General features: G+C 25.9%; 1 protein-coding gene across 1 annotated transcript in view; it reads right to left on the reverse strand.

The window, feature by feature from the left end:
• Positions 1 to 16,625, reverse strand: part of LOC135931838 (uncharacterized) — a 34,782-nt gene extending 18,157 nt beyond the window's left edge. The window contains exons 1-6 of the mRNA XM_065469144.1: positions 16,543 to 16,625; positions 16,423 to 16,489; positions 16,246 to 16,378; positions 16,065 to 16,204; positions 15,860 to 16,022; positions 15,647 to 15,756 (exon numbers count right to left, since the gene is read on the reverse strand). Coding sequence (XP_065325216.1) covers positions 15,647 to 15,756; positions 15,860 to 16,022; positions 16,065 to 16,204; positions 16,246 to 16,378; positions 16,423 to 16,489; positions 16,543 to 16,550 — 621 coding nt within the window. The 5' untranslated portion in view covers positions 16,551 to 16,625. The remainder of the gene's footprint in view (positions 1 to 15,646; positions 15,757 to 15,859; positions 16,023 to 16,064; positions 16,205 to 16,245; positions 16,379 to 16,422; positions 16,490 to 16,542) is intronic.
• Positions 16,626 to 18,933: the final 2,308 nt, after the last annotated feature.

Raw genomic sequence — 18,933 nt, forward strand, 5'->3', positions numbered from 1 at the left:
ATCAAATAGTTTTTTTTGGACACAAGTTTAAGTGGAAAAATGAGAATTCAAAAAAAATTTTTTAATAATAAAGTTCTTAAACTTTTATACTAACGTCAAAGTTATGAATCGAATATATTTTTTTATGTTTTGGACATAAGTTTAAGTGGAAAAATTAGAATTTTAAAAGATATTATATAAAAAAAAATTTCTAAGATTTTTACAATACCTTTTTTAAATTTAAAGCATTATTCCAATATTTTAATTTTACTTTTAGTTATCCAAAGAATGGAAATCAGGATAAGAAATTTGAATAATTTCTTAAATAAACATGAGTGAAAACTCGAATTTAGGGTTTTCAGATAATTCTTATTTGTTTAGAATTTTTTATGATCAATTCGAAATATAAATAAAATATTACACAATATAAATCAATTACAAATTCAATCATTTAAAGGAATGCATCGAATTCCCTTTTCAATAAACTTTATGGTGTGAGAATAAAAATTTGAAAAATTATATGTAAAATAATTGCCTAAAATACTCGTAACAATTGAAATAACTTCATTTCAATTATTGGGTTTGGGAGAATTTGATCTATATTGATTTTTAATTACTCCGAAAAAATTTTCTATCGGATTTAATTGCGGCGAGGGTGGTAAAAATATGATATTTGGATAATTCTCACTAATTTTCCTCGCTCGATGTATAGGAGCATTATCCATTATAAGTAATGAATTTGATGGTAAAAGTGCGAATAATTAATCCAGGTATGCCTTGAATTTTATCGCAGTAAAAGCCCCATCTATTATTGTGAATTTTTTCAATCCACTTATTCCTATTGTGCATAGGACTGATATATTTTTCCTCTTGGAGGGAGGTAACTTAACAGATGGCCGTTTCCCCAAAGGTGCCCACCCATAATGAGAAATAATATGGTTATTAAACCCTGTCTCGTCCAGAAAGTATACATTTTTAAAAGAAATATTTATCATCTTTTCACAATATAACTTTCGAGTTTGAATTACATCTGGAGAGTTTCAACTATCGGGTTCTTTCCCAACCCTTTTTCGACTCCAGCCCATTAATTTAATGCATTTAGATATAGCTGATTCGCTCAACCTTAGATGTGGCGGCAAATGTTTTATAATACTTTTCATTGTATAGCCGTTATTATTACCAAACAATTCAGCTATATGCGATTGAAGTTCTGTAGTGTATTTCTTCTTACGCCCTCGTTGTTTTATTATATAATAAGATAAAGGGTCGTCATAATATTCATGAAAAGTTTCCTGTTTGAAACGATAAACAGAACCAATGGATAAATTTAGATCATGGGCAATTGTCTTTGCATTGGGCTGATCATCAATTGGTTTGCTCAGCCATATTTTAGCCAATTTCATTTTTTTTCTTCAAACGAATAGGATCAAAATTTGGTTGCTCTTGAATATTAGAATGACATCGATTTGTAATGTCAGTTAGGCATCTAAGGGAATTTGATGGGATAGGTGAATAACTTTGGTATATATTTGTTATTTCAGATAACCCCACGAGAGAATTAGAAGATTCATTAGGTGTATCTAAAATTTTATATATAAGGTTAGTAAATAATAGAATATTATATTAACAAACCTGAAACTGCAAACCTGAAACTGGAGATAGATTCAAAATACTAACGATAGTAAAATTTGACATTTAAAAAAATGGAAATATAGTTTTTATGGAAAAAAAAATTATAAAATAAATATAAGTTTAAAATTAAAATTGTCGCAAATTCAAGAAAGAATTATTATAGGTTTTAATTTAAGTTAATTACTCGAAGTTTTTAAAAATATGTTTTTCTCAAAATTTTCTTTAAAATTTTTAAAAGTTTTTTTAAAAAAGGATGTATTTTTCTCAACAAGTTTTTACAATAATTATGGAAAGTTAAATTAAAGTGTCGGGGCTTTCGTTATGGGTAGAATGGTTGGTGGCACATCTCGATGATTTTTGATATGCGTCATTTTAGGTTAATAAAAGCAACTACAACATTTAAATTTTATTTAATTTTAAAACCAAAAAAAAATAAGAATTACCCTTAATTCGAATTTTCTTTCACCTATGTTTATTAAGAAAATATCAAATTTCTTATCCTGATTTCCATTCTTTAGATAACTAAAAGTAACATTAATATATTGTAATAATACTTTAAATTTAAAAAAATTTATAATGCATTTTAAAAAAAAATTATTCTAAAAATCTTAGAAAATTTTTATTCTCATTTTCCCACTTAAACTTGGGTCCAAAACATAAAAAAATTATATTCGATTCATAACTTTGACGTTAATCTTCATTAAAGTTTAAAAACTCTTATTATTAATTTTAAAAAAATTATATCAAAAATTTTTAAAAATTTTATCAAAATGTTTTTACAATAATTATGGAAAGTTATTTAACTATATAAAAATGTTTTTTCACATTATGAAAATGTGTTACAACAATTCATATTATTACTGTATATATCATTTTATAGCCCTTAAAATTATTCGATTCATAACTTTGACGTTAATCTTCATTAAAGTTTAAAAACTCTTATTATTAATTTAAAAAAAATTATATCAAAAATTTTTAAAAATTTTATCAAAATGTTTTTACAATAATTATGGAAAGTTAACTATATAAAAATGTTTTTTCACATTATGAAAATGTGTTACAACAATTCATATTATTACTGTATATATTTCATATTATTACTGTATATATCATTTTATAGCCCTTAAAATTATTCGATTCATAACTTTGACGTTAATCTTCATTAAAGTTTAAAAACTCTTATTATTAATTTAAAAAAAATTATATCAAAAATTTTTAAAAATTTTATCAAAATGTTTTTACAATAATTATGGAAAGTTAACTATATAAAAATGTTTTTTCACATTATGAAAATGTGTTACAACAATTCATATTATTACTGTATATATCATTTTATAGCCCTTAAAATTTCAAGTGTTTTCTTATTTCCAGTAAAAATAAAAAATTAAGTTAGGAGGGGATTTTTTTTCGGTGTTAATGTTCACTAAAAATGTTTTATATTAAACGATTTAATAAAAAATCTCGATAGCCATTTTTGTTTTTTTTAATTTTATTTATATTTTTATTAATAAAAAATGTAATATAGATGGCGTTATATTAAATTTTTTATAATATATAATTTTTAATAAAAATATAAATAGTATTGTGATTAAAATTAAAAAATCAATTGAGTATAACTAAGAATGATGTCCTAGGGCGATATGTAGGCAGGCAGCCCATACAGATATATTTTTATAAGGACGCTATATTTTAAAATAATCATATTTTAAAATTTTATACACAAACAATATAAAAATAAATACCTCTTGTTTTAATCTTATCCTATTTTGTACTTATTAATAGATTTCTTGAGACGATAATTTGTAGGCACGTCCTGTCACTATAATAGGAACTACTATTGATATTATTTGATTAATGGGTAACCATATCATTTCCGCAATTGTGGGGTAAAAGAAGGATGGTGATGGTCCATGGGGATGAAAAAGGAAATATTCCTCAGTAATTTCATTCTTTTTTAGTACTGTGGCTAACCACCAAAAATCGTAAACACATGTTACGAATCCTTTAATATCGGCAAAAGACAAATTATCGGCATTTAAGATATTGTTATGAATATATTTTTGATTTAAGTTTACTCAAACTCAATACAGCATGTATTTCTGGAGTTTTTGGAATGGGACGAGCTAAATTGAATCTTTCTTGTAGTTTAATCTTGTAAATTGTATTGTTCTTTGGTTATATATGTAAAATTTACTGATGGCATGTTTTGTTTTGCAAATTGATATAAATCAACTGGCTTAAAATGTGTCCAGAACTGATTCGCTGAAGGTTTGAACATGCTGCTAATCTTTGTAATGTTCCACCAAGGTCATCACATGGACCTTTCCATGGGATGTAGGTGAAAAATGCCATTCAGCTGCTACACCAAAATCTGATTCATGATAACACAGATTTATAAAAAAAATTTCTGTTTTTATATTGTGCAGCTGATCTGTCAGGGCAGTAATATATTTTGTTTGGCTTTTTGCTGAATTGAATAATCAAAAATTTTATCATTTTAGTCTAGTATAAATGTACTATGTTGAAGTGACTCTGATATTACCATATAATTAAGGGTTTCTATATTGCCATTATTATTATTATATGCTATCATAGGATGGATAGTGGCTTGATTTTTATTCCAGTGGAATCCTTGAACAGCGTCTTGAATTATTAATTCATAATTTTCAGAGAAATCACAAATTATCATAAATTCATTTGGTTGTAAAAAATGTTTAAGTTTTGAAATATATGATGATTGATTGGTAACGATGATAGATATAAAAAAATAAAATGAGCTGATAAAATCGTTATTTTCAAATAATAACGATAGTAGATCCACAACAATGAAATGATATATCTACAAATTATGGCCTTAGGAATTTCTATTAATAAGCGCAAAATTATAATAGTTTGAATATAAAATTTTAAAATATGTTTATTTTACAATATAGCATCCTAATAAAATCATATCTGTATGGGCTGCCTACTTACATATCGCCCCAGGACATCATTTTTGGTTATACTCCTTTGATTTTTTAATTTTAATCACAATACTATTCATATTTTAATTAAAAATTATATATTATAAAAAAATAATAAAAATTATAATAAAATTAAAAAATGGCTATCGAGATTTTTTATTAAATCGTTTAATATAAAGGTAATAAACATTTTTAGTGAATCTTAACACCCAAAAAAAATCCCTTCCTAACAATGTTAATTTTTTATTTTTACCGGAAATAAGAAAACGCTTGAAATTTTTAAATTTTTTTTATGTTTTCCAACGTAAAATTTTAAGGGCTATAAAATGATATATAATTAGAAACTCTATTTTAAGTATTTTTTAAAATAACAAGATTTAATGAAATCAGGCACTTCGCGATTTTCGACTTTGAAGGCGCATATCTTTGGATCTGGTTGAGCTAGCACTCTAAAATTTTGATTTTATTAACATTTACAACATAAATAACTAACATGCCAAGTTTCATTCATTTTTGAGATGGTCGGCCGAAAATCTCATTTTTTTGGTCGATTTATAAATTATAAATGTCTCAATGGTTAATGGTAAAATTGTCTACAATTCATAAGATAGATATTCCATGTATGATAGAATATATTTCTGGTAAAATCCGATTTTAAAATTTATTAAAATGAGCGCAAAAAATGAATTAAAGTTCAAAAAATAACACATTGACGCTAACATGTATAATTATTCTATCACAATTTTCCAATGTTATCAGAGCAATTTTAAAAATTCATTATCTGTGTCTTGATATTAGTAATGCATTCTATTTTTGTAATTTAAGGATGTGTATATTTAATAATTCATTTAATTATATAAAATACCAGGAAAAGTGGTGGAGGGCCCAAGGGTTATAGGTGTAATAAAAAAAATAATATTAAATTTTTAATATTATTTTCTTTTTTTCGTGGAAGTGTAGGTAAAATATTTTAATATGTAAATTTATTAATAGATTTCCCCACAAATATATATTGTATCAGATGTTCAGCCCATACTCTACAATTGGCTATTAATGATTGCCTAAAAAATAATCACTTTAAAACTATCACTGATAAAGCAAGAGATGTTGCAAAATCCACAATTGTAAGATTATTAAAATCTTTGAAAAGGTCAATGACAATATTAGATTCCAACACGTTGGTCCTCAATTTGTATGATGCTAGAACGATTAAGCTTAAAAGATTTCTGTAATTATTTTATTATATGCGAAATAAAGAACCTTACTAATGTTTCAGTTCCTTTGAAAATAATAACATTAAGATTACAATCAGAATAATTATGTATATCTGATTTTTATGGCATATGGATTAGATGCCAATTAGATTTAGAAAGATTACTACTCCTTTTTCATATGAAATATTTTTTTTTTATTAAAATTTTATTTATTCATTTTTTCTTTATATATATGTCGTAATTTTTAAAGGGATCATGACTATTCGGGATCTTCACGGGATTTAAAGGGATAACTAAAAAAATTAGGATTGATAATTAAGGAATGATAATACGGGATTATCACGTTTTAATCGTGATAAAGAGGAATCTTATTTTAAAAGCGTTTTCCACGAGTTTCGTTGCGTTTTTAATTTTGTTTTTTTTGGTCTTATGATATAAGATATGTCTAGTATAGGGTATCATTCAATAGCTAATCAAAAGATTTATTCAACTGGAGGTCAATCTCTGCCCCAGTGATAATACCGTATAGTTCTTTATCCTTTAAAAATTTTAAAGGGATCCCTTTAAATCCCGGATAGTCATGATCCCTTTAAAAATTACGACATTAAAAATATTATAATTTATAATTATATAATTAAAAATAAAATTTTATAATTGAGTCCCCAAAAAGGAACCATAATTGTGTCTAAAAATTTCTATTTGAATTTTTTGCCGAATAAAAAGGAATTCTCTGGGTTCATTTGTGAAAAGTCGTATTTTATTACCCAGATTTTTTAAAAACATAAATGTTGAAGGCGAAAAATGCCCGTTAGTAGAAGTCACTATTGGAGTGAATATGAAATTTTTAAAATGTTTGTATTTGTTTGTCTTTTTAATTTCTGCCTCTGTTATTAAATTGAAATTTATGTTTGAAGGGAATGATGAGACATACGTGTAGTACCATATGAGTGATTTGCCGAGGGCCCAAGGTATGGTAGTCATACCATCAGGTCTTAAACCATCTACTTGAGATAAATTTGATGGTTCAAGACTGTTTGGAATGTGTGCAGCTGTCTTCTATTTATTATATGGTTTACAGCTGAGTGGCGTTGATGTCGCCCTTGACTAAAAATACAATTAAGCCATGTCTACCCTTTGAATCAACGGGTGATTTGCATTTGATGCAGGCATGAGGCTGTACTATATCGCAACCTAGACATAAACCAATGGTTACTCTCAGTTGTTCATCTGATAAGAGATTACCAAGGTTGCGACTAGGGAGTGATTCTAACCAGTCATGACCAAGTCTGTCAGATAATTGGAGGAGTTGAATGCAATCTAAAGGTAGATTGACTGATATATCTGATTGTATTTCGAGATTAAAGGTGTGAAAATTTTTTTGTGTGTGATGATTGATGGTAATACGGTGTTAATGGGTGTGTTTGCCTTCCATTTGTCAATAGCGTCGTCTAAAAAACGATCGGTAGGGCATATGAAGCCAGAAATCATAGAATTGTTAGATAATCTAGATGATACGAATTATGATAAGGATAAAAGATTGAGCGGAAAAAAATCTAAACCGCCTAGTTTAGAAAGTAGCTGAGCAAGTGACCAATTGAATGAGTTTAAATTTTTTTCCAGAAATATTTTAAATTTATCCTGAATTCATTGTTTTTGAAAAAAGATGATGATTGGAAAATGTGCATAAATTTAGGTATGTACAGGCATTTGAGAATTAAAAATAAAGATTGATGAGCTGGTAGGAGACTTAGAATGTGCTCCATACTGTAAAAGCTTTTAAAAATCTTGTGGAGAAAATCTTCCGACTTGGTCGCATTAGCTAATGGGGACCCAAGTAAGATTAAGCTGTCAGGGGTAATGATTTTGTCGCCTTCCAACTTTTGTGGCTTATTTTTAAGAAACATAATTCTGTTTTATTTGTGTTAAGTACCAGGCCGATAGCTTGGGAATTGGTTTCCAGGTGTTTTAAGGTGCTTAGTACATTAGCTGAAGGGCCATAGATGGTCCCATCGTCTAAATACCATAGATTAAGATCTAGGTTAAAATTTTGTTTAATTTGGTAGATGATGATGGATTCCAAAATAAAAAAGAAGAGGTCCTTATGGATCCCCTTGTTGGGATAAAATCTGATAAGATCCATATGTCAAAGGCGTCTGAAAACCATATGAGGATTCAATAAATTTAGAATAACAGGGAAAAGTTTCATAGAAGAATTTTAAAAATGAGGTACGATGTAGGCTATTGAAGGCATTTTTGAAATCTAGTTTACATGTTACAGAATCAGGTGGTGGGTTTTCTAAGTAAATTCTTAAGGTATGAGCCGCTATTTCACAGCCACCCTTGATCCCAAAAACTAGTTGATAATAATTTAAAATGTTGACAGCATCATGTTTGATTAAAATTTTGGCTATTAATCTTCTGAAAAAGGAGTACTGCAATAGGACGGGTACCACCATCTGGCTTAGATAAAGCAATTAGACGTGCACCAAAAAGGATTTGGTGAGTTTGTATTGGAATATCATTATTTATTATGTTAAAAAGTTGTTAAAACCTTGATGACAGAACTATGGGAAGGATTTTTTGAATTAATTAAGTATTGAAAATAGGAGGGTCTGAAACCATCAAGACCACCTGCTGAGTTTTTACTGAAGATTGATAGCATTGACTATTTCATCACTGGTAAAAATTACAGTCTGGTGGATTGGAGAGATGGGTAGATTATCTGTAGAAGCTTCAGGATGTAGTTGTTTCAATAGTTGTAATGTTTCTTCATTGATAGGAGAAAGATGGTTATATGAGGATATGAGTTTAATTGCACCACCTATGTCACCTTGATCTATTTTATTTGATATTATTTTGCATTTGTGTGTTACATCATCTACTTGCTTTTTAACATTATGATTGTAGTTAATCATTTGAATAGTGTCAAAATTATCAATGTTTGATTTTATCTCTTTGTTAACAGGACGTATAAGACATTTGTGAGAGAAGGTTAATAAGTCTTCCCATGATTTTAAACAATTTAAGTTATCATTAACTTTTGTGATAAGTTTAATAACAAAATTTGAAATTAGGTTACTAGATTTATTTGGTAGATGTGTTAAAGTGGATCCTTTTTTTCATTCAAAAAATCTTTCAAGAAAATATGTGTTAATAGAGGGAGGATGAGGCTCAATAATATTTAATAAGGGTTTGGGTATTGTTATAATTTCAATGGTTGGAGATTTTTGAGAGGAAGGACATGTTGACCCTTTGTAACTATGTTTGTATAAAAGATTGCCTTTTGTCACTTTAATTAGTTTAGCACAGATGTTACAAATTGTTGATATTGTTTTATTTTTTAACATAAGATATTTTTATTATAAAAATTAAAATTTCTTAGCAAAACTATGTATATAGGATTATGAATATTTAAATTGATGTTACAAAATTGCTTGTTACAAGTTTGAGGATATGTCTAATGTGCAAGAAAACTATGAGAGGTATTGTTTGAATTTTGATCCTGCACATCTAAGCAATGATGGGCCAAAGAGACAGTAATGATAGTTGGATTTATTTTATGAATTATAAAAATAATTAAAAAATTAATATTTTCGTTTCATGGATAGAAACGAGAGCAACAATATTTGTAAAATAATGTTGTAAATGCTTCTATATATTTAGACCCTCAATATCAACTTTTTTGAATATTGAGCAAAAACAAATGGCTAAAAACCAGGGATGTGAATCCTTCGACAAAAAAAAGTGTCCGGGTTCAGTAATAAATTTAAAAAGGACCCAGGTCCAGGGTTCGGGTTCAGAGGAAACATAAAAATAATGACTCAAAATAAGACTTTTTTCATTCATTTTTTTATTATAATTCAATATATACACATTTATAATTTGAAATGAGATAATTTATTCAATTGCACAATCATGATATCTTCTAAAATATCATCCTTCAGATTTCCACGTAAATTAGTCAACGATAAAAATCCACGTTCTACGCTTACCTAAAATAGATAGTCATTTTTATAATACATAAATTATTGTACTTGTGTTTACGGTACAGCCATGACGATTCTAGAAAAAGTATATAATTCTAAATATATTGAAGAATTTTCCTCCCAGAATTTTAAAATGTTTGCATCTCTATTTATTCTCATAACTTCCGAGAACTTTTCTATTAAAGATACAATAGATATTTTTTGCTCCTTTCTATCAGATGATAATTTAATTTTTTTTCTCTATCTAATAGTAAAATTTCCAGATCATCAATATTGTTATTATTATCATTGTTATCGCTACAAAGAGTAGATATTGTTGTAACCACCAATGTATTGTAAATAATAGAGTTTTGGGTATGCTATAAATCTTCAAGATGGTCTATAGCCATTTGTTTTTGCTCACTACTTAATAAAACCTGATATCACGGGTCTAAATATATAGAAGCATATACAACACTATTTTGTAAATATTGTTGCTCTCTTATTTTCTAATACTTCATTTGAAAAAGAACTTGTTAATCTCCCTAACTCTAATCGACATCTTAACCATATGCCATAAAAATCCGATAAACATAATTGTTCAGCTTGCACTCTTAATGTTGTTATTTTTAAAGGAACCAGCACACTAGTAAGCTCTTTTACTTGATTCCAATCATCTTCTGACAAAATGATTTCACATGCTCCAGATAAAATCATTACAGAAATCTTTCAAACTTAATAATCGCTCTAGCATCATACACATAGAGGACCAACGTGTTGTGCAATCTAAAATTGCCATTTACCTTTTTATGGATTTTAATATTCTAACAATTGTGGGAGTTCTTAAATATTTTACAACATCCCTTGCTTTATCATTTATAGTTTTAAAGTTACTATTTTTTAGGGAGATTCCACGAAAAATATTATAAAAATTTTACATTATTTTTTAAAAATTAATATTTAAAAAAATAATATAAAATTTTTATAATTTTTAAAAAATTAATATTTAAAAAAATAATATAAAATTTTTATAATTTTTAAAAAATTATATTTTTACATTAATTTAAAAAAAATAATTTTAAGTTAAAAATTTTTAGCACCCTAAACCCTTGAACCCTCCACTTTTTAAAAGGGTCCAAGGAGGGTTCAGGGTCCGGGTTTAAATCCCTGCTAAAAACCATCTTAAGGATTTATGGCATACACAAAATTCCATTATTTCGCCTCCAATAATATCTACTGGTTGTAGTGATAGTAATGATAATCTTGAAATTTTACTTTAAGATAGAGAAAAAAATCAAATTATCATCAGATAGAAAGGAGTATCAAAAAATGCCTATTGCATCTTTAATAGGAAAGGTCTCAGAAGTTAAAAAAAAAATAAGGATACAAATATTTTAAAATTCTGGGAAGAAAATTTTTCAATATATCCAGAATTATATATCTTGTTTAGAATCATCATGGCTGTAAGAGCAACACAAATAAAATAATTTATGTATTATAAAGATAACTATCTATTTTAGGTTAGAAAATGTGGATTTTCATCTTTGAAATATATATTGCCTTATTTATATTGAAGTCTCAAGAATGATAATTTATAAGATATTATGATTGTGCGATTGAATAAAACATTTAAAATATCTTTATTTCATTTTCAAAGTTTTTTATTTTAGTCAATTTTTTTATGTTCACTGAACCTGGACTCTAACTCTGAACCCAAACCCTTTTTAAATTTTATTACTGTACCCAAACACGGACCCTTTTTTTGTTGAATAGTTCACATCCCTGTAAAATACTATATTTTTTATTAAAATATCGTTTATTTCATTCTTATGTAACTAAATCAGACTGTAACTTTTTATTAATAGAAATTAAATAAATGTCTATATAGTAATTTCTTAGAATAAAACGCTAGCAGAATTCCAAAATGATAATTTTTCGTATAAAAAAATTATTATTTTATTCAATTTACACTTATATCCAAATTATTTTATTCTATTTAAAATTATATCCAAAACTTTCATATAAAAAATCATTCTTTTCTTCAATTTTACAATTATATCAAAAACTTTTCTATAAAAATAATATTTATTACATTATTGCCTTTTTTTTCTTTTTGTCTCTTTTAAAACAATGATAAAAAAGGTTATTAATTTATCAAAAATACATATAACATCAATCACCATATCTTTCTCTCATATAATCATGATTACAACAGTCTATAATGATAATATTTAAAAAGATCTAGAATGATCTTTACAATAATCAAAATATAGATCATACATCATTTGTAAATTAAATTTCTATATATTCCCATTGTAAATTACAGTAATGAGATTAAAGGCTAGGAAAATTGTTAATATGTAGCATAACTTGCTCTTTTTGTGAACTAATTGATTTTTTGTTTTTTAAATAGGGGTAATATTAAATGATAATGATAGCTATATTATATGAATAGATTCATTTTGAAGAACAGCTTTGACCTTTAATATAGTAGTATAACTTATATTTAAATCATAGAAATTTGCATTCATATTGCCAAAATTCATTATGAATTTCTTCTCATTTTTGCCAATAAATTTGCACCAAATAAATCTGCATTTTGGGCAATCCTTTAGGGTTTTGATAGTTCTGGCTTCTTTTATTAGTTCACTACAACTTTACTTACCTTTTCCTTTAAAATAAATGGTAATATTTTTAATTTTTTTAGGTATAATGAATAAAAATAAAGTAGTTAAAAATTACATTCTCGAGAATATAAATTATTTGAAAACAACTTATTGAAGAGCAAAGTCTGGGATACTTTCAGTATAATAATAGACAATTATAATAATTAAATTGAATATGTCCAATGTATGTCAAGATATACTTTCATATTCATATAAAGTAGGGTCATCCCATTTATTAAGGCTTAAATGTAAACCAAATCCTATAATTAAATTATTTCCTTTTTATTCAATTAAATATGATAAAGCATCATATACAAATGAAAAAAGGAAGTTAACAATAGATGTGTAGAATTCTGTGTGGTTATATAACTGTTTTTAAACTTAGTACAATATTTTATTGAAGTTGATTCAAAGAGGGGTTTGAATGATAGAAAATATTTTGTTAAGTCCTATAACTGTATCAAGGCATATGAATGGTATTTCTCAAAATTTGCATAAAAATATATAACCAGAAATATAAAATGCTTTAATAATTTTTTTTGTAATGCAACAACTGATTTATACACAGAAGTATACATATATATAACATTAACTCTTCACTATATAGCTAAATGGAAATAAATAAAACGTATTTTGTAAACCTCTCTTGAAGATAAAAAAACAAGTGAAAATTCACAAAGAACTTGTTTCTAAACTAAACTTTATATCATTCTGGTGCATTTTATAAAATCACATTCATCACTGATCAAGGGGTAAATACTTTAGAACCATATATAGAGTTAAACTGTTCTCATCAATTAGCACTATTCTACAAACTACCAACATTCACACCCTTATCATATAACCTCATTTTTTATGTAAATAACTAACCAGATCTTTTAGGCAAAGTGGATATAATAAGAATCACTTTACCAAGATAGAAACAAAGTGGATAAAAATGCTCAAAAATATATATGAACAAAATGAAGAAATTTAGATTCTTTACAGAAAAAAATAAGTATAAGCTAAATTCTATTGATAAAAATAAATTGAAATCTTTGGTACCCCTTATGATCAGGTAACCAAAGAGCTGGAGGGAGATACAGGGCCTATTTTATCCAAAGTTGTATTAATCTATAAAACATTGGCAAATTTACTAGTATTTTATAAGATGCATATAAAAAATAAAATTAAGAGCCAAAAACTTAATATCTAAATTCCAATTAGATATTCTCCATATAATTGCAATATTTTTAAGTCCACCACCAATTATGACTGCTTACTTTGGAAGAAGCATTAGAAGTGAAAAATTATCTCAGAGCCATAATGAAAGATGATTCAGAATATCAGCCTATTCCCTTATATGATCTGGGTGAAGAATTCTATCAGAGCTATAAGTAACTTATTTTTTATAAATGTTTTTAACTACCTTCAGATCTTGATGAAGAGCATGTTCCTACTTGGAGATTACCAGAGCTACCAGTAATTTATTTTTGATAAATCTTTTTAGCTATATAATATTTTTAGTGTCATCCTCATTAATAGATGTCTTCATGTGAGGATGATACATGTTTAATGATTTTGATGAGGTTAATTTATATTTGGATATTAAGCTTAAGGGGGATATAATTATGATGATCATATCTTAGAATGGTGGAAGAAGCACGAAAAAAATTGGCCAAAATTAGCAAGTTTAAACAAAAAAAATTCAAGCAATTCCAGCATCAAATATTTCCAATGAGCACAATTTCAGCTGTATTGGAAGGATTATCAAAGAGAGAAGGAAATTTAAATGATGAAAGATAATATATATTAAAATTTTGTTTATATCATTTTTATTAATATTATGTATAATTACTAAATAAAATATATTTCCATTTAGTACCTCATTATAAGTATACATAAAATAATTTGATGGGCTTGAGAAAATTTTTTAAAGCTTATTGTGTGAGAATTTTTTTAAATATTAAATATGGGCCAGGCTGGGCTTAAAATTTTTTATGCCAAGTCTGGGCCAGCCTTTAAGGCCCATGAAGGTCTCTGATCCAAAGAACACAAGGCTAGATGAGCTATAAGTAAAATTTGTAAACTGGCTACAATATTAAATTTATAATTTAATCATTAATATTTATGACATTCTTACTATTACAAGTGATATGCAATGTCTAAATAATAATATCATGAGACTAGTGATGCATGGGTGCAAGTTCAAGATTTATAAGATAATATTATGGTGGAGTCTTGAATTTGTCAGAAATTAACTTTTTTAGATGATGCATTTATAATTTGTGATATCTGTGTGCTGGTCAGTTTAAATGTCAAATTTTAAAAAAACCTTGTAAGATTTATTGGTTAAATATATTTTTATTTACAAAATTATTATTATTAAATGTTTTTGTTTATTAAATGAATATATTGAATAAAATAATTTAAATTACATGTTTACTTGATTTTATCTCATTTATATTTAAGTTAGGCAAGCATTAAAACAAAAAAAAATCCAATGATAAATAATGAAGATACTATAAATTATATTATTTTATGTATGAAATTAATATTCATTCATATCATTAATTATTATATTTTAAATAATTTTATCTTTTGTGATATTATTTTTATATTAAATTTACTAGAACAATTTTTAAATTCTAATTTTTTTATTTATATTAAAGCCAAATAAAGTTTAAAAAAGAAATTATAATATTAAATGAATGGAATCACTTTTTTGAAATATATCTTTTTTTTATTAATGTATAAAAATAAATTTTCTGAAAATACTATAAGCTGGATGTTGTATAATCTTTCTGAACATAATCTATTAAATGGACAATTTTTTATCTTTATTTGTAAAAAATAGAATATATAAATTTTTAAAATATAAATAAAAAATCATATATTTTTATTAAAATAATATCAGTTGTCTATTTTTTAAGCCATGATTTTATCATTTTTTTATATATTCACTTTTAAATTAAGTATATATCATTTTTTATATTTACCCACTTTGGCATTTTTTTATATTTGACATCTCAAAAATCATTATTTATAATTGCAATCAAGGAGGTATATATCAAGTTTTTATTTATGCATCAAAAATATTGCCAATATCATTATTCTTATTTGCATTTAAGTAGCACCTATACACAGCCCTTAGATTAATGATCAAATCAATTCCATAAAAAAATGATATTGATAATTAAAAATTAAATGGTAAAATTCAATTTAAAAAATTGTATTTATAAGAGTACCTGAGTATCCGGTCTAAGACATTCAATCATGTCTCTAATCATATCCTTAAACCCCCTTGAGAGCATTTCATCAGATTCATCTAATACAAACATATTGATTCCAGAAGGTTCTTAATTTTTTAGTTATAAATTTATCAGATGATTTATTATTAATCTCAAAATATTTTTTTAATTATAGCAATTAAAATTTTATATATTAAAATAATATCTAACTTAGTGCATTCCGCTTCAACATATCTAAAACTCTTCCTGGAGTTCCAACCACAATTTGGGCTTCTTCTAATCTTGCCATATCAGCTCCAACATTTGTGCCACCAATACAAACATGACATTGTACATTTAAATAATCTCCAATTGCCATAAAAACTTTATGTATCTAATTTTATATGATTAATTATTTTTATCTCATTAATATTACTTGATGAGCTAATTCCCTTGTTGGAACTACTACAAGAGCTTGGCAGGTTCTAACGTTTGTATCTACCTTTTGTAATATTCCTATGGCAAAGGTTGCAGTTTTACCTGTACCTGAATGTGCTTGTGCAATGACATCATAGCCTATAAATATTATTAATTAGAGAAAACTAATATTTTATAACCCTCTATTATAGGTTTTATGCCACGTTGTTGAATAGAGGATGGTTTTTCAAAACCATAATTATATATACCACGGCAAAGTGATTCTTTTAAATTCATATTATCAAAGCTGTCAATGATTTCATAGTAATTTGTCTTTATAATAATTTTTATACGAATGTATTAAGTTTTAAGTTTACTTCAATATCTTCATCAGGAATATTTTCAACATTATTAATGTCGTTTCCTATTCGATTATCATCTTCTCTATATTTTTTGTAAAATATATATTATAATTATTGCATTTCATTTAAACTTACATTGACATAATTTTCAGTGGTTTTCGAATGATTTTCCGGTAAAAAATACAATATGTTTAGTTAACTGAACTCGGTAAATATTTTAACAATTTATTTATGTAGAAAAATATATTATTTCGAGAATTATGAAAATAAATATGGCAAAGCATAAAATTATGTTTAATTATTTATATTGCAAAATTTGATATAAATTATCATAACTAATCAATTCATATATTTTAATTGATAAAAATAAGGTGTTTCACAAATTATCTTATATATGTAAAGTAGTGTTGTTTAAACATCTGTTACTAATTATATTTTACGAAATAGTTACGTTACAATTCAAAATATGTAACAAATAATTGTAACTAGTTATATTTTTTGAAAAATATATCTCTTTTTTTTCCTTATATTATGATTTTCAAAAATAAATTAGTTTTTAAAAATCGATATGCAACCCCTCCTATGGATCATAAATATACTTAAAGTATAACCGCTTTATTGCAATTTCTAATATATCGCGATAGTGATTAACTCTAACAATTCAGCATGAATAAGTCGTATTAACTTTACCGTCTCAATCCTGGATGGCCCCTATGGAGATGTTTATAAAAGATTTTACGAAAAGCATCCCGTCCTATCAAACTGTTATTTAATGATAGCTTATCTCGTTTTCTTGCAAACGATTTAAGTTCTGTAATGCATTCTTTCAGCCATTTCTCCATCATATCTATATTGTCCATGTTAATAACTTGTATTTCGCAAATGTGCTATGCTTAATTATTCGTTTCCGTTACCTTCGTAGGTAGTCGATATAGTGCATATGCTAACATGTTCTCATAATATCTATATAAGATTAGCCAATTTTCAGGTACATCTTGATAGTAGTTTATTCACAATTTTTGTCTAATCTTCACTATTTCTTAATAGTTTCTCCAATGAATTGGAGTATATTCAAAAAATAATAATTTTCTCCTGTACAAATATATATATATATAACTTTTCCATTCCAAAATCGTCCCTAATCCCACATTAGACGCGTCAAACTCCAAAATCAATGATAGTTCCAAGAATAATGGTACCAAACATGGAATGACTTTTGTGGTAAATTGAATGCAATTCACAAATTTATTTCCTAAATTCCCATCATTCACACATTCGACGTTTTGCAAAATTTTATTAAAGGTATTTATATTAAATCAATTATATAGATTTGTATTTTTAGGATTCAATATATCCAGCCTGTAGATCTCAGATTTTCTGTCTCTAGCCAAAATCAGATTTAAAAATAGATTCATATCATATAGATTTTCAGTTATTTCTACTTAGTAATCCTTAGGTCTCCACATTTTTTAGAATTTTAGGTTTCAATATTTTTTATTGATTCTCCATATATATTTTAAAAAATCATTTTGTAGTTTTTTTTATTATCACGATCAAGGTGTAGATATATTTAGTGCATTATAGATTAATATGTTGTTTATTTATAAGTTTTTATTATAAATATATTATCGCATAAAAATATATTGCATGATTCTTATTTTTTAATAATGGATATATATATTATTTATTTATTTTTTTCAATTATAAATAGAGAAAAATTAGAATGATAAAATTATTTTTTTTCCTTTATTTTTTGTTTCAAATTCTCAAAGTGTAAAAAAAAAAATCACAAGTAAAATGAAGGAAAAAATAAAGTGAACCCAAAAATATAAAAAAATAGCCGGTTCCCAATTTTCTCTCGCATAGTTAATAACTACCAATCCCTTGTTAAACTTAATACATTTTTTATATATTAAACTTTTATATATAAAATTATATTAAAATAACACAAGAAAAATATTTTGAAAAAAAAAATATTATATTTAAATTTTTACAAGGAGAATGTTAAATAAATGATTCTGACCAAAAATTTTTAAACATTAAATAATTGGACTGAATTATTATGATAACAATGTTTTGGTTTAGTTTATAAATAGGAGAGATATATTATTTTTTTCTTACGGATTTCTTAACAGCTTTGAAAAGATTCAAAGCGGCTTACCCGAATGAGCAGGATTATAAATATACGATTGGAACGAAGTGGTTATCACACATCAGGTAAGAATATTCTTGCCATTTGAATGACTAAGCTCTGATAAGAGGGTCATGTATATTATTAGAAGGGAAATAGGGGTTTATGCGAGTAAAATCGCAGACCAAGGGTTTGCCTGATACAAATGTGATAATAGTTTTGTCGTCAGGGCGTTTTCATTTATGCTGGAGGTGGATTCAAGAATGCTCAAGATTTTGCCTTACTGAAAAATTTAGCAATACGTGTACTAATTTTTTCGTTTAATTTTTGATATGAATTTATAATGGAGCACATGACATCAGTCTGCGACCTGATTATATTTGTTGCAAGTGTAT

Source organism: Gordionus sp. m RMFG-2023, chromosome 1 (assembly GCF_954871325.1).
Source record: "Gordionus sp. m RMFG-2023 chromosome 1, tfGorSpeb1-WG-v2, whole genome shotgun sequence".
Taxonomy (NCBI): Eukaryota; Metazoa; Nematomorpha; class Gordioida; order Chordodea; family Parachordodidae; genus Gordionus; species Gordionus sp. m RMFG-2023.